Source organism: Carica papaya, chromosome 4, assembly GCF_054855325.1.
Source record: "Carica papaya isolate Zhongbai chromosome 4, ASM5485532v1, whole genome shotgun sequence".
NCBI classification, from domain to species: Eukaryota; Viridiplantae; Streptophyta; class Magnoliopsida; order Brassicales; family Caricaceae; genus Carica; species Carica papaya.
In genome coordinates this window covers 7669880-7686197 of record NC_142312.1, presented here as the reverse complement: position 1 = coordinate 7686197, position 16318 = coordinate 7669880, and the positions used below count along the sequence as shown (strand labels likewise).

The following is a 16318-nucleotide window of genomic DNA, read 5'->3' as shown; positions in this document are numbered from 1 at the left end:
ACTCAGTTGGCCAGACCACGGGACTTAGCTGGAGATCACCATCTAAGAAACTCACCTCAAACCTTCCTTTGCTGTAGTTAAATTCTGATGGTCGAGAACACAAGCTACCATCCAGTTCAAGTTTTTGAGAAGGCAAGATGGTGTCTGTCAGATGGTTGAAACTCTGCCGTGCATAAAAAGAGTCATTATAAGCAAGAACGAAGTTTCCAGTTTCTAGCATGGCGGCATAAAAAACGGGGCGCATAATTTCTTCCCTCCATATGACTCGGCCTTCTAAGTCACTAAGCATGAGACCTCCTCTAAGCTCAACCTTTGATCCTTTCTCCACTGGGTTTACCTCTATTTCCATGCCAAACAACAGTCTTGCAGGGAATTTTCTCGTATCAGATTACCAGCAAGAAGAGCTTAGTGTTTTCAAGTGGACGAAATCCAAACGTGAATTAATGGATGGTGAAAGCCATGAAAACTGTAAAAGCTTAAAATTTATTTAAATAATAAATTTGAAATTTATAAAATATTAGCGAAAGCAATTAAGAATTTAAAATTTACATTTCTTACAAAATTTAATCAAAATACTTAATAGAAATATAAGAATATTTTTTAAAGGAAATTAAAACAATAAAAATAAAAATATAACTAGAAATCTATGGGGTCGACCTCCGCCGTGCAACTGGTAGGAAACGAGATGTGACCTTTAATTACTAACTTTCTTATTGTTCAGAGTACAGATTTTGGTCATCTTAATCTGAAATGGTTAATAAAGAAAAATGAAATATAGTAACCCAGTAAAAAAATTACCGATACAGAACACCAAATGTTGGTAAAAATCGCAAAATAACCAATTGAACTATTTTCTTTTAGGTAAATTTATTTAATTTAAAAACATTAGTTTTATACTCATCTTTTAAGTTCTCAAATACTACTTATGAGGGAAATAATCAATATAGCAATATACTATATACTCTAAGTAACCAATAGTAATCAGACTTTACTTATTTACTTACTTACCGGTGCCGCTGGGAATTCATAAGGATTCTCACTACAAATGGACTTAATATCCAATTTATTAATCAACCGGCTATTCTCATATCCCGTTCGGTAATGAGTATCAAACATAACACCACCTTAATACCCTATCCGATATGAGTATGAACAAAATACTTCTCAACTCCTTCAAGTATGGGATTTCTCAGTCCCGTTCGACCGAAATAATGTCAACGGTAGAGTTTGTCCTATGTACCGGGTCCATACACTCTTTTCCATGACACCCAGTAAGCGTTTTGGTTTGATAACGTTAACTAACACATACATATCCACATCATCATTTAGCCACCCATTACATGCAGCAATCTTATTTTATAATTACAGAACAATAGGATGATAAGTAAATAGACAATGTAATTTAATACACGATAATTAAAGAAGGCAAAATCAAAATATTTATTCAAACCAATTAACTAATAGGGATAAAATGATTGAGTAAATTAATAAGTGAGAAATCAATTAAACCTAATAAATTAAAGTGCACGTAGTAGCGGTAAGCAAACAAAACCGTATAGTAATAAATAAGCAGTATAGATAAATTATGATAATTATACACTGACCAGTTACCGGGTACATCGGTGACCTGTAATTAATTAATCAGGAGTTATCAATATTTTCAAATTTCATCATTTATTATTTATTAGATTTTAATTAACCGTAACAAAAAAAATGATGAGAGATTCTTACCCCGAATCTGTATTTGAAACACCATTTTTTTTACTGCACTTTCCGGCGATTCTCGGTTCTTGAATTTTTTGGATTTTTCTATGAAAACTAAAACACGCGTCAAATATCTCGAAAATATTCGAAGAACGGCCAAAAAATGGTTTAAAATTTTTTAGGACCAGTTTAGGGTTACGGCACTGGCTCCGCCGCCTACGACGGCGCCTCATCTCAGTCTGGCCAGTTTTTTTCGGCTTTGTGCGAAAACCTGCAAAACTTGAGGTTAGGAGACCTCTGTTGGCGGAAAAAAGAAAAAAGTCGAGACTTACCAGTGGGTGAGGTTTCCGATGCGGCAACTTCGCTTTTACTCCCTCGCGGTTGGGGTTTTTCTTCGGTCGCCCTGCACCAAAAACGAATCAGAAATTCAATGGTCAAAAAATATAAGGGAATAGGAAGGGGATTCGGGCTCATCGGAGGGGTTTTGGATTACGGGTGCAGCGGCTCGGTCGAGCTCCGCTCTTTGTTTTCGGCTTCTCCTCCTTTGGTTTTTTAGCACCCGTACGGGTTTGGGATGGCTTAGAATCGAAATGTGAATCAAAAGGGAAGAAAAAACTCACTTTCCGACATCAGTGAGGGTTCCGATGCGGCGGTGACAGTGGCCAGCTTCTTTTTCGGCCGCACTTTTTCTTTTTCTTCAGCAGGCTGATTGCGGCTAGGGTTAGAACTTTAGTGAAATATGAGTATCCTTCAATCCGGACTATCTGTTCGAGGATGCGTGGCTCAATCTCAGCCGTTAGATCCATCTTATTTGGGAAGCAAATCAGGACCGCATGATCGAATGTAATCAGGATCGTTCGATCATGTTTGAAAGGAAAACAAATTTGGGCAATTCATACGCGCGGGAGTGACTCTGGGTTGTTGGATCGATCGGCACGTGGATTATCTGCGTGACTTCCTGTGTGGATGCATATCCGCAAGTCTCCCACGCGGTGCACGGCGACTGGCCGCGCTACTGATGTGGATGTCCTATGTAGTCATTTTTCAATTTTTTTTTCACTTTTGTTTCAGTTTTTTAATTTTTTATTTTATTTTTAATTCGTCCCTAATTTTTTAAAATATGTTCAAAATTATTAAAAAAAGTTAAAATTTAAAATGTATAAATTTATTACTAATATAATTTTAATTATCTCGAGTCTAAATTCCGAGAGTTGGTAACATTTACAATAAAGAGTTGTTGCCGGGGGCATAGAGTGAGCAACCCAAGGTTATTTTTAACCGTGACTAACTGAATGTAGAGAGGAAAAAGAAAGAGAAGTACAGGTAAGAGCTTTGGCAGCCGCTGATGAAAATGAAGTACAGAAGTTTTAAGAAAACATGAAAAAGGTGTTTCCATTACGAAGTCTGTTGACTTTCAAGTCAATCCAACCTGAAGGGGTTTTATGTTTTTTTTTTTGAGTGCTTGATGTGATGAGAGGTCCATTTAAAGCACTGTTGGTGTGGAAATTATTCGTAAGAAAAATTAATTATTATTTTGTTAAATATTACTCGTATGCAATAATAATAATTGGTAGGTCGTCAGGATTTGATTTGTCAGAATAAAGCAGAGGGGGGGGAGCTGAAAAGTCAAAGACCATGAGTTCAAACTTTGAAAGTCAAAGGAGATGACGTCACCCAAACTAACTAACATCAACGTGTCACTAAAACCCCCCAATCTGGATTTCCAAGGAGCCCATTATCTTGCTAAATCGGCCCTCAGGCAGGAGGACATACAACTTTTCTAATCTCTCCTTTTTCTTAATTAATTAATTAATTATATTTATATTATTTTAATATTCAAGTTCAAAATTTTCATATTATTTATTTTTTTATTAAAAATTAATTAATTAATTAATTAAGATATATGAATAACTCACTCGTTATTTGTTTTTTTTTTTTTTAATTGAAATTACATTACTATTTTAAATTATTAACAAATTTTATTAATAACATCACATCATTATATATATTAATAGAACCAAATGCCCCTTTTTTCTTTTTCTTTTTTTTGGATAAAGGAAGAGATTACACAATAATTTATGCAAGGAGTTGATTCAAGTGGTAAAATAGTTTTCTCATGATTATGTAATCAGAAAAAATAAGTTGAATCATGTTAAAAAAGATACAATTTTGAAAAGACTACCAAAACTTTTATAGAGAAAATTGGTAAGAAGACGAATAGGAGGGGCATTAATCTTATCATCAAAACACTAATCCAATTTGATTAATTTCTTAATCTAAATTAACATATAAATAATTTCCCATTTCACAACTTTTCCTATTCACAATACAAACACAACTCTTTATCTTATCCCCTCTTTCTTTTAAATTAAAAATATGCAAAATCATGGGAATTCCCCATAAAACCTACCCCCCATTTCTTAATCACCTCCCGGTTAACTAAATTCACTGTCCACATCAGCATCCACGTCAGCTTAGCTAACCAATAGCTGCTCACCTTGCGTACACGACCCCACTTCACATTTGACTTGTCCGTTTCCCATTTCCAACCGGGCTTCACTGACCGACCCACCCGCTATCTTCCTCCTCCTCTTCGGCGTCCCGCTCTCCGACGACGAAGATGGCTCCGGCGATGCCCTCTTCGACGTCACCCTCACCGGGTCCGGCTCCCCGGAGTTTACCCTCAGCGGAAAATTCAACAAAGCACGGGAGCCACGCATCCTATAAGCGGCTCGATCATAAGCTAGAGCCGCGTCCTCGGCTGTCTCGTAAGTTCCCAACCATACCCGAGCTCCGTTCTTCGCCGGGTCACGGATCTCCGCCGCGAACTTCCCCCACGGTCTCTGCCTCACCCCTCTGTAATGTCTTCCCTTAGCCGTCGGCGCGTGAGTCGTCGCAGCAGCCGCAGGTGCCGGGACCTCTATCGGCGGCACCGGTAAATTATCCTGCGGTTCCGGCTTGACCGGCGGAAAACTCGAGGAGCAACCGAAATTATCAGATGTGTCAGAGATGAGAGATGGAACCCAGCCAACAGTGAGGGCGTCACGGAGAAAGGAGTAAACCACCATATCCTCGGAATCATTCTCTTTAAGCGGGAGTTCGCCCCAGTTGTCAGTGAGGAGAGGGTACAAGCTGTTGAAACTAGAGGTCCTGCAGTAAACAGGGGGATTACAAGTAGTTGTATTAGCTGAATTTGCAGATGAAACAGCGAGTCGAGTATCGGAATCGTCGAGCAAAAACTGACGAATCGAATCTAAGAGAGCATAATCAGAATGAGACATGTTTGGGGTTAGGGAAATTTGCAGTGAATTTAGGGTTAAGAGAGAGAGAGGGAGGAGAGAAGATGAGATGGAAATTGAAATTGGGAAAATTAATGAAGTGAATCTTGGTAGGATAGGGAAGAAAGGGGATTATATATATATATATAATGGGGAGATAGATACATGCATCTGCCGGGGGACTGTTTTGTTTTTTTCTTTGAAATTATTGATTAATTTATTCATTGTGATAAATATTATTTTCATTTTTTTCAAAAAAAAAAAAAAACAATTATTTTTAGCTGGTGGTTTCTTCTGTGAAATTTCTAGGTTGTGCAAAAATGAGGGATTTCAATTTAGTCACGTGTTTTTTATTATAAAAAAAAAAAAAAAAAAAAAAAAAGAGGGGAAGTGATGACGTCATGAGTCATAGGGAAGCAAGAATTTGATTTTTGCATCCTCTCTTGTCGGACAAATAATCGCTCAACTTGCACGTGAAAAAATCGCCAGCCTTTTAATCTGAAATTTTTTAAAAAATAAAAATAAAAGAAGGAGGGTATTAGTAGAAGGACTAACATTTAATACGTGGATTTGCATATCATTTTTAATATTGGATTAGTAGTAGTCTGTCTTATTCATGAATTATGTAAGTATGGTTATATATATCTCCATTATATTATTTTTTTTATATGATCGTGTTGTCTAAAAATTAATAAATTATTGAGAATAGAATGTCAATAGTTAATAAATTACCATTTTTTGAATTTACCATATATTTAAATTTTTTTAAGTTACTTAAAGATATTTTTGACAAATTTGACAATTTTACTAGTTAACTTGGTTGAAATTTTGTAACTATAACAACCTTTTATGTTATGTCTAGACATATTGCAAGAGAAACACAAAAGTTTATTTATATTGACTTAAAAGCATATTTTAACTAGTAATTTACCACTTTACACAATGTGAACAACAATATCTCTTACGATTTGAGCTATAACTTTTTATATTTTTATTTGAACTCCTGATGTTAAGAGCCAATGCTCTATTAAAAAAACTATCTAATGAGATTTTTCCTCCACAATCGAGTAAATCTCATTCAAGCTAGAGAAAGATTAATCAACAATATTTGTGCTTAATTTTTTATACAATTTGTTTATTCTCATGAGAAGTTTCATTATCTAGTGTCCTTGTTATATTTTGTAATCCTCTACAAGTGTAACTTGGAATCAACTCATAGTTAAACAGTTCCTTAAAAAGTGCTTTGAATTTTGAGAAATAAATACTTTAAGTATTACAATTTTATATTAAAATTAACAATTGTTTATTTTGGCTCGTAGACCCTGGAAGCGTTGTCTTGTGCATATCTTTATTCCAGCTAGATTCAGAAGTAATTAGCAATATAAATATAAAAGATGTTGGATTTGATATCTACTGATAGTGTATTTTATATTAATATAATAATAATATCCTTGCATCTGAGGCAGTACTCTATGAGTACACTATTCAAATATGTTGGTTCTTTTAAGTTTTAATCAATAAAATTTTGCTTATTCTTTATTCTCATAACATGTTTATTAAATATTATTTAAGTGTGATAGTTATTAAAATTTAATAATTGTATTATTAGCACGGATCCCGAATTTATAAGAATGATCGAATGTTATTCTACTTGAAAAAGTTAAATTTTAGAAGGAGATTGAGTTTACTATTTGGTGGTAGTTCTCATTCTCTAACGCGAATATGATACTATATTCGATACGAAAAAAAATAAAAACGAAGATAAAGATAAAATGGTGGCATTTTGAGGGGAAAAAAAAAAAAAACTCTAATTGGCATCTTCTCTAAGTTTTTCTTTCTTCTAAAATTGTGGACACAAAGAGAAAATAAATTTTTATAGCATAAGAAAAATGAATATATACACCACATATGCACACATAATTCTTTCTCTCTCAACCCTCATTCAGTGTGAAGCTATTTACGTAAATAAATACACATATACACACACTAAATATACTTGTGTTGTCCCATTTGGAGCCCGTTGTGTCTTCATTTTTTGACATGTTGGATATTAGTAAATATCAATATCTATTGTTTTATTTTATTTTTACAAGCACTTATTTTATTGTTATAAATTTATTGTTGCTTCAGTTTTATTTTATTTTAAAAATGATTGTTATTAAAAAAAATTAATATAAAAGAGAAAAAAATAATTGTTTTGTGAGACACGATTACTGAAATAATCGGCGAGGAAAGAAAGTAAAGAAAGAAAGCAAAAAGAACAAAAGTGAAAGCTTTTTTGGGTTTACGGATACAATGCATTGGAATTTATTAAATTTGTGGTGTGGATAAGTCTTCCCAAAAAGTCAATGGGCGTATGGCGGGGACCCACGCCTCCCTCTACATCCCCTTTTGTTTTGTTTTGTTTTTTTCTCCCTTCAACGAAGCTGGCGCTTGTTTACTGTTTAATTACTTAAAATTAATTTAATTAATCAGCCTACCTTTCTCCTCGTGTGTTTAGATTTTGTTATTAAACCTTATTGGGTGGATGTAATTACTTTTTATAATTATCTACTTGGAGGCCACTAAAACATAATTAATTAGTACAAATTAAATATTTAACATGGCGGCATATTTGTTTAATATATAGTCACGGACGAGGGAATGCTCCAGTTAACAGATAATAAATAATTCAGTAATTTATTTTATTTAATATTTTAAAAAATTACTTAATAATTTAAATTGGATAAAGTGCTAACCGTAACTTTTGGTGTGTGTGTATAGTAATTTGTTAACTTGTACTAAACCATTATAATTTTATGTTTTACAGATATCTCTCGCGTGTTTAATTTTTAAACTAACATATGTATTTAATTTACTAAACTAAATTATAATATTTAAATAAATATAAATTATTAAAGTCTTTTGTAATTAATAGCGAAGCACGGAGTCGGAGGAGGGACTGCGTTGCACGTCAAGAAGCGGCTCCATAACAGTCAGCGGTTTGAAAATCGGGTCAAGTCCAGGTTTGACCGACGAATATTCAGCACGTGTCAAGTACTACACGTGCGCTGTAACCGCAATGTTTGAGTCTCTCGATTTTGTCCTTCTCATCAACAACAAAAGAATTAATTAATTAGTAATTACTTTCCTTGTACAGCAATTATGTTTAATCAAATTTAATAATAATAATAATAAACTCCTCACGTGCTTAATTTCAACAACTATTATTCATTAGATTTGCTTTAATCCACCATTATAATATAATATATCCACCCACTTGCCAATTTGAAAACTAGTGGTTGAAATCAAGGAATGAAATTCCAATTAAAACACTGCTGCTGTACCGACTTGTGCATTTAATTACACTGGGATTTAATACATTATACAGAGGAGCTGCAAGGTATACAAAATTTATGTAGTCTTGAAATGGGAAAATTAGTCCATTCAATTTATATTATGAAGATCAATCCAGTGAGTTGGAGAGGTCAACTTAATTCAACTGGTGACAGTAAGTACGATTTAATTCTTTAAAAATAAATGTAAATTCAAATTTTTTGATTTCTCTCTCTCTCTATGTATAAATATATGTATATCCTCACAATTCTTACTGTCACGATGATGACGACACTTGAAATCAAGATCTGTACTTAGAATTTAATAATAATTTCAATATTTAATATCTAGTTAAATCAATCCATTCATGTTATAATAATAATAATAAATATGTGGATAAGTAAAAGATTAAAATGAAAATATTATAATATTATTTTAATTAGAATCAAAATTTAACTAAAATTGAACGATTTGACAAATTAAAATCTAGTACATATAATGGCGTATGGAATATGTGCTCTGAAATTAGTTAATGCCGCCATTAGGAAAGAAGAAGTCTAATGACATATAGAATTAATTAATGCCTACACACGGTCCCCAAAAAGATGATCACATATCTAATTATAATATTAATTAGCTTAATGTTATAAATAAAATCAAAGAAACTAAAGGTTTAGTAGTTAGCCAATCCCAATAACTTTTTTTTTTTTTTTTTAAAAAAAAAATATATATATATATATATATATCTAAACAAATAGTAATCAATCATTAATATTATAGATGGATTAAATTAGGCCAGATAATTAAATATGCTATAATGGGGAGATAATAAAAAGGCTGCTGCTAATTGAAAGGATAAGCATGAAATTTACTAAGAGAAACTTGATTAATATTATATATATATGTGTGTGTGTGTGAGATATAGCATAGAAAAGATGCAATGAACGTAATATATTTGAATGGCTGCTGCACGCGAAGGTGGTCGTAAATTACTTAGATCAGCGTCATGCATATGTACGTAGTACATGTTTTTCTTCTCATTTTTTTTTTTTTTTTAATAAAAAAGTTTCAGGATGTTGATGAATTTTTATAAACTCATTGTGTGTATTATACTTGAAGAGAGAAAATTTTGATAATTTTATCAGCGAATACAATTACTTAATTAAACTGAGTTTTAATGGTTTATGCAAATAAAAATAATTAAAATTAAGTTAAAAACTAAAATAATTTAATAATTAATTTATTTTTATTTATGTTAATTTATTAAATAGAGAATAATGGGCTTGTCCCAATATTTACTAAATCGGCCCAATTCAAATTCAATACCAATAGGAGGATCATGTGAAAAAGTTTTTGAGACAAATTCTGAATTATATAAACTGTTACTTATGGAGATGGTCATGCTCATTCCACGTATCAATTGCAAATTAGAAACATCAATCGTGCATGAGTCAATTAAAACCTAAAAATTTTACCTTTCCACATGCATGTATGGAATTTCATCCAAATCCTCTTTTCGCATTGGTAGCTCAAATGCCACTCTCTTTTAAACTTATCAACTGATCAGCACCTCTGCTCCCCATAAATAAATCTTCAACTTTACTCCACCACAAAAAGACATTTCATCCATTACCCCAGGGTCCATATTCTCAAATTTACATTTAATATTGAGAGTGGTTGAGGGTTGCAGACCAAAGACCCAAGATATATAAATAAAACTGAAATCTTTGACTGTTTCCCATTTTCTTCCTTTGGTTTCAAGTTGCAACTACGTCAAAACTTCGTCTCATCACAGACAAATCTTCTCATTTTGGGATGAACCGTCAATCATTTTCATGCATGAACACATGGGTATTGCATGTGTAGTATCTGTTTAACCCGTGGTTAAACCATAAACTACCACCGCATGCAGCAGGTAGGTAGGAGTTCACGAAAAGATGAAGTCTGTCTACGGTTAATTGGGTGGTACCAATATCTAAAAAAAGAAATTAAAAGAAAAGTTTGTGGCTCCTCTATCATCTCTACTTACAGATAGGTGTTTAAGCGTGGAACAGGAATCCCTGTTAATTTAAAACCGGCTTCTAAATATTTAAGTTGATAATCAAAGTAAGTTTTGAATCCTAATTTTTTTTTTTTGGTCTTCGAATACAAACAATGTTGACACACGAATCCACACTAGGACCAAATCCAAGCATACTGAAAATTAAAAAACTAAGCAAATTTAGACACAAAGATTCTGTTTACAGCGACATTTAAACCACTTCTTTTCTTACACAGTAAAAAAAAGGCCATGTTTTTAGGATTCTAGAAAAGTATATATTTAGCTTCAATCACATTATCTGACCAGATATTCAAACCTAAGATTTATCTTCATCCGCAACCCAATTTATTTTATTTTTATTACTTAATACAAAATCTTAATCATACTAATCAAACGAATCTTATACTAATTAATTGTTAACCCACTAAATTTCAATAACCAACTAATAATTTTCTTTTTGTCTAAAGCGTGCACTTTTTGGAACCATCCTAGAAACAAAATCCAGACAAGAGAAAGAGGACAAAACATTTACATTTGAATACGTGCGACAGAATATTGTTGGTACCTCATCCGCCGGCCCTCAAAATCAACTCTTTTGAGACTACAGATTTCATCCAATCTAACCGCTGAAATTGAAAGGAGCTTATGAGGTACACGTACGCCTCACCCGCAGCGTAAAACAGGGTCGTCTTCTTTGTTTCTTCCCTGCCTGGAGGAAGCTCCTTAGAAAAGTCGCTTTTGATAATTTCAGATTTATTTTTGAAAAGAAAAAATAAATAAATAAATAATTCAATTGTTTCTCCTTATATATTTATCTTTCCACTCTCATCCTCTTCGCATTTTCAAACCTGAGCTTTTCTTCTTCTTCTTCTTCCAAATAACTTCCACTTTTGGTTATGGCTACACCAAATGAAGTGATGACACTTGAGTCTATTGAGAAGCATCTCTTTGGCGAAAATTCTCCTGTCGGAAGTTGCTTTAATTCTCTTTTGAGTTTTGCAGCAACTCCATGGATGAGTGAAGCGAAGCCTGGAGTTTCAGTTTCGAGCTCTGCCTATTCACAAACTTCCAGCTCCGGATCTTCCTTGACGGCGGCTTCTAAATTCCAGTGCTTAGATGAAACCGCTGATTTCTTCCACTTGCCCCAAAATCTTGCTGAAAGTGGAAGCGATCTCTTCGAGTTTGAATCTAAGCCTCAAATAATCGATCTAACAACCCCGAAAGCCACCAATTCTAACGAACAACTCCTGGAATTTGAGTTCCAACCTTGTGTATCGAACAATTCTTTTGATTTCGAGCCAACGCCTCAAATTCCTTCGAGTTTGAGCTCTCAATCGAGCGAGCAGTTCTTCGAATTTGATTCCAAACCTCAAATCCCCTCTCAATCGAACAATTTCTTCGATTTCCAGGGGATAACTGAGACTCCTTCAAGTTCAAGCCCTCAATGGAACCGAAAGCCCTCACTGAAAATCTCATTGCCAAACAAAGTTGAGTGGATCCAGTTCACAAACCCGATTCCGGAACAGGATCAAGCCCGGGAAGCGCGGAGGAGGTCGAGTATTGAACAAAAAAGACATTACAGAGGTGTCCGGCAGAGGCCTTGGGGCAAGTTCGCGGCGGAGATACGAGACCCGAACAAGAGAGGAACTCGGATTTGGCTCGGGACCTTCGACACGGCCATTGAAGCCGCCAAAGCCTACGACCGAGCCGCGTTCAAGCTGCGCGGCTCGAAGGCAATCCTCAACTTCCCGCTCGAAGCAGGGAGATGTGATGAAGGCGGGGAGAACAAACGGCCAAGGGAGGAGGACGGCGAGGAGAGAGCAGCTAAGAAGGTGGCAAAGACGGGGAATGACGTCATCAGGGGAAGGGATGAGGATGGGCCGCTGACGCCGTCAAAATGGATGGAAGTTTGGGATGGTGACGTAAAAGGGTTATTTAACGTACCTCTGTTGTCGCCGTTATCGCCCCACCCGCCGTTAGGATTTCCACAGTTGATGGTTGTATGATGAATTCGAATTTGTTATTGTTATTTTTTTTTTTTGACTTTTCTTGACGTCAGACTGCCCGAAAAAGCGGATGACGTGGAATTTCCTTTTTCTTTTTTTTTTTCCGGAGAGAAGATGTGGAATTTCTTAGATTGTGATTTGTGCATATTTTTTTTTATAAATTGAGAAAATTATTGCTGATTTATTTATTCGTGAATGTGAGTACTTTAATTAACAGTAGATATTGATTATTTTTATTTTTATTTTTTTAAGACGAAAACGTGTATTTGTAATAATTAATAATAAATTTTTTTATTGAAAATTAATAAAAATATGTGTAATTTCAGTAAATATCCTTAAACAATTACTTGAATGATATATAATAAATGTCACCACCTTTGCATGCTAAAAGTAAATAGCAAACTGTTTATAATTTGGAATATTCTTACATTTATAAACGTACAATTTAATTATAACAGATATGTGTATATATATTGATACTGAATTATAAATTCAAACGTTGACCAGGCTAGATTATCTATTTTCGTAATTATACAAGACCATGCATGATTCCTGTTGGTCGTTGGCGTATCAGCTTCATTGACATAATAATAATTAAATTCGAAACAATTAAAATAATGCCCTGACCCATTAAGAAGTTAAAATTATTACTTAAGAAGATTAAAATATATATATATATATATATATATATATATTGATTAAGGAAAAGTCTTCCTTACACTATCACATTCATCATACATGCACCAACAATATTCCTACCCACGTATTATTGCTTTCTTCGTTTCAGAACATGACCATGTGATATTAGAATATTTCATTCATCAAACCTTACATATTATTAATTTTATATTTTTTTATAGCAAGTTTAATAATGCTATATATATATATATCAGCCCATCTTTCTTTTTTTAAAGAAAAAAAAAATTTATTCTTAAGAACACGAGAATTCAAGAATAATAATTAAATCAAATATTTATGTCGTGAGTTAATGGTTTATTTATATTGTCATTAATTAGTGCAAGTAAATTTTTTGGTATTGTATGATAATAAATTTTTTAAAAAGATTTTTTTTTGTAAGTTAGATCTATATTATCGTGACAAATTTATTTAAATATAATAATTATGATTAATATAATATTTGTATATAATTATGTTTAGAAAAATGAATGTAATGGTTTAGTGGGTATACATTTAAATATAATACCATGATCGGTTTAACAACAAAAACTTAGATTAACTATCAGGCACAGTGCCATAATTAAACAAACTTGATTAGTTATGTTATGAAATTTAAGTGTTACGTCTTATAATTATTATTTTTGCATGCGTATATCTTTGAACGTTGAGATTAATTTCATTCAAAAGTCTCGACTTTAATTAAATATATAATAAAAATGTGACATGTAATAATCTTATTTTGACTTGATTAATCAGGGGGGTTAATTTGGATTTCGTTAATGCACGGGCAGTGCTTTGCTCATGCTTATTCGTACATATATATATATATATATATATACATCATATTCAGCAAAACGACAGGCTTTGGTTCTAAAGTTGAATTGCTATTTTGACCTTCCAATTTGGAATCTTTGACTTTCTTTTTCAAATGCCTCAAGGTTGAATTGCTGTCTTGACCTTCTCTTATATTTACAACTCGGCTTACTACTTTCTGTTGAATGAATTTTTAATATAAATTATTTAAAAATTTCAATTTATTTCAATTGTCATGGTTATATAGATTATAAATAAAATAGATAAATTTTACAAACAAAACTCATTTGTTTAAAACATAGACTTAAGTGACTATTTATACTTTTCACTTAACATCATTTAAATAATTACCTAATTTAAAAAAAAAAATTATTACTATATGTATAAAAAAAATTTGTATAGGACAAATGTTATATTAAATATTTTTGAACTTATTATATTTATTTTAATTGAAAAAAATTATTTTTACTTGAATACGTCATGATCCGTTTGGACAAAATTTAACTTTATCATTTTAAATTCATCAACACATTAATAAGGCGACGAGTCTTAGGTTATGTTAGATCAAATATTATGAGATGCGTTAGTATTAACTGATAATATACTTAAAAAGTCATAAATTCTTTAAATATAATGATATATTAACTTATCACCTTTAAGAAACAAACAATAATTTTAACCATTAGATCATTATATTAGTGATGTATTAGTTAGAACAGTTAAGCTCAATATATATATTATTTTAAAATAATATGAAATAGTATTTAATATTTTAAAAAATATTTTTTATACAACACTAATAAATTAAAATTAATATTTAAATATTAATAAAATTAAAAATAAAACTGAAACTTAAAATCAGATTTAATATATTTGAAAATTGCATTCTAAATTTACTTTAATATGATAAAATTATCTTTACAATCTGAATTATGAATAGAGATGACAATAAAACAAATTCAATAAGTAGGGGGCGGAACAAGTTTCAATATATTTGAAATCAATCTATATCTATAAAATACAAATTGACCATGTCTCAAATTTAGAACGAATATATTAATTTAAGTATATAATTATATTTATATTTATACCTACATATATGTATGTATGTAGATTTATATATTTTAATATAAATATATATATATATATCGAACTGAGTTGAAACAAGTTTTAACACGCTAAACTTGAATCTGTCTATTTTTATTTTCTTGACAACTCAACTTATCCCAACTCGATCCGTTATTTGACAAAAAAAAAAAAAAAAAAATCTATTGTGGACCAAATTTAAACGGTTTGAATTAAATTCATTATAATAAATAATATTATCTTTCAACTATGAACACCTCTCTTCTTTATTTATATAACACTTATTGAAAACTTCCACATTTGATAAAAAAGGATTGAAAAATACTCTACTTAGGCAATAATATTCGTCAAAATAGTTTGACTAAAAATGCTATTTAATTAATTAGTATCTTTAATCTTTATTCAATTGCTGATTAGCATAAAAACAAAAAGTCAATATACGATTTAATATTATTATGCAAGTTTTACGCCCTCATTTAAAGGGTTGAATCTTGAATTTCACCGTCAACCCCTTCATATTAATTAAATATTTAATTAACTTCTTAAATTCATTTTCACATTATTAATTTAATGTAACTAAATTTGAATACTTGGTCACGTCAATTTTATGTTGTATTCATACATGTCACGCTATATTTATATAGTTGAAAATTCTATTTAAATTAAAGTTGTACTGTCTGTTTAATTAATTAAGTTTTGGCATTAATCTTTTTTTGTTCTTTGGTAAAACCGTTATAATGTTATAATTAAAAAATTTATACTATTTTAATATGTCTAATTAAAATTATTTAATTGAAAATTCTGTGATATTTTGGATAAAATTATATTAAAATTAAACATGATTAGAATTAATTAGAAATGAAATTTCATTTAATTATAATTATAAAGTCATTAAAAAAGAAAAACAAAAAAATCGAATGTATATCCTGTCTGTTTGGCAATAAAAATGTCAGCATTACGAGCATCCTACTCTCAGTCAGCCCAATGAATAATTGAAACGACGCCGTCTTTCAATCATGATGATACAACCACATATTTATGGATAAGAGTAATAGATTTTTGACTTTTAATATTGAAATTTTCGTACAATCGCGAAGGCAGTTTTGAAAAAGCTAAAATACAATTAGCCTTGACCTTGTTGTTTGAATCGAATCACGTGGGTTAGACTTTAAATTATCATATTAAAAAGTTTTTAATTAGTAATAAAATATTAATTATTAACTATTTATTTTTCAAATCTATAAAATTAGATCAATTTTATAATCTTTTCATACAACTATCAAACTATAGAAGCAAATTAAATAACATTACTTTAATCTTTTTTTGTTATAAATATATTATGATATTAAGTAACTTGCAATAAATTTAATTTGAATTGAATTCGTGTTTTAAAGATT

The 16318-nt window shown here is 31.5% G+C and overlaps 2 protein-coding genes across 2 annotated transcripts; one reads left to right on the top strand and one right to left on the bottom strand.

Annotated features, from left to right (window-relative positions):
- Positions 1 to 3939: 3939 nt before the first annotated feature.
- On the bottom strand, positions 3940 to 5111 carry ERF-1 (ethylene responsive element binding factor 1). Its single transcript, XM_022037958.2, has one exon. The coding sequence runs from the start codon at positions 4983 to 4985 to the stop codon at positions 4179 to 4181; it is 807 nt and encodes a 268-aa protein (XP_021893650.2). The 5' UTR covers positions 4986 to 5111; the 3' UTR covers positions 3940 to 4178.
- A 6043-nt stretch (positions 5112 to 11154) lies between these two features.
- LOC110811471 (ethylene-responsive transcription factor 5-like) lies at positions 11155 to 12532 on the top strand. Its single transcript, XM_022037988.2, has one exon. The coding sequence runs from the start codon at positions 11235 to 11237 to the stop codon at positions 12342 to 12344; it is 1110 nt and encodes a 369-aa protein (XP_021893680.1). The 5' UTR covers positions 11155 to 11234; the 3' UTR covers positions 12345 to 12532.
- Positions 12533 to 16318: the final 3786 nt, after the last annotated feature.

Coding starts and splice junctions, on each gene's coding strand:
- ERF-1 (XM_022037958.2), bottom strand. CDS start 4,985: ATGTCTCATTCTGATTATGCTCTCTTAGATTCGATTCGTCAGTTTTTG.
- LOC110811471 (XM_022037988.2), top strand. CDS start 11,235: ATGGCTACACCAAATGAAGTGATGACACTTGAGTCTATTGAGAAGCAT.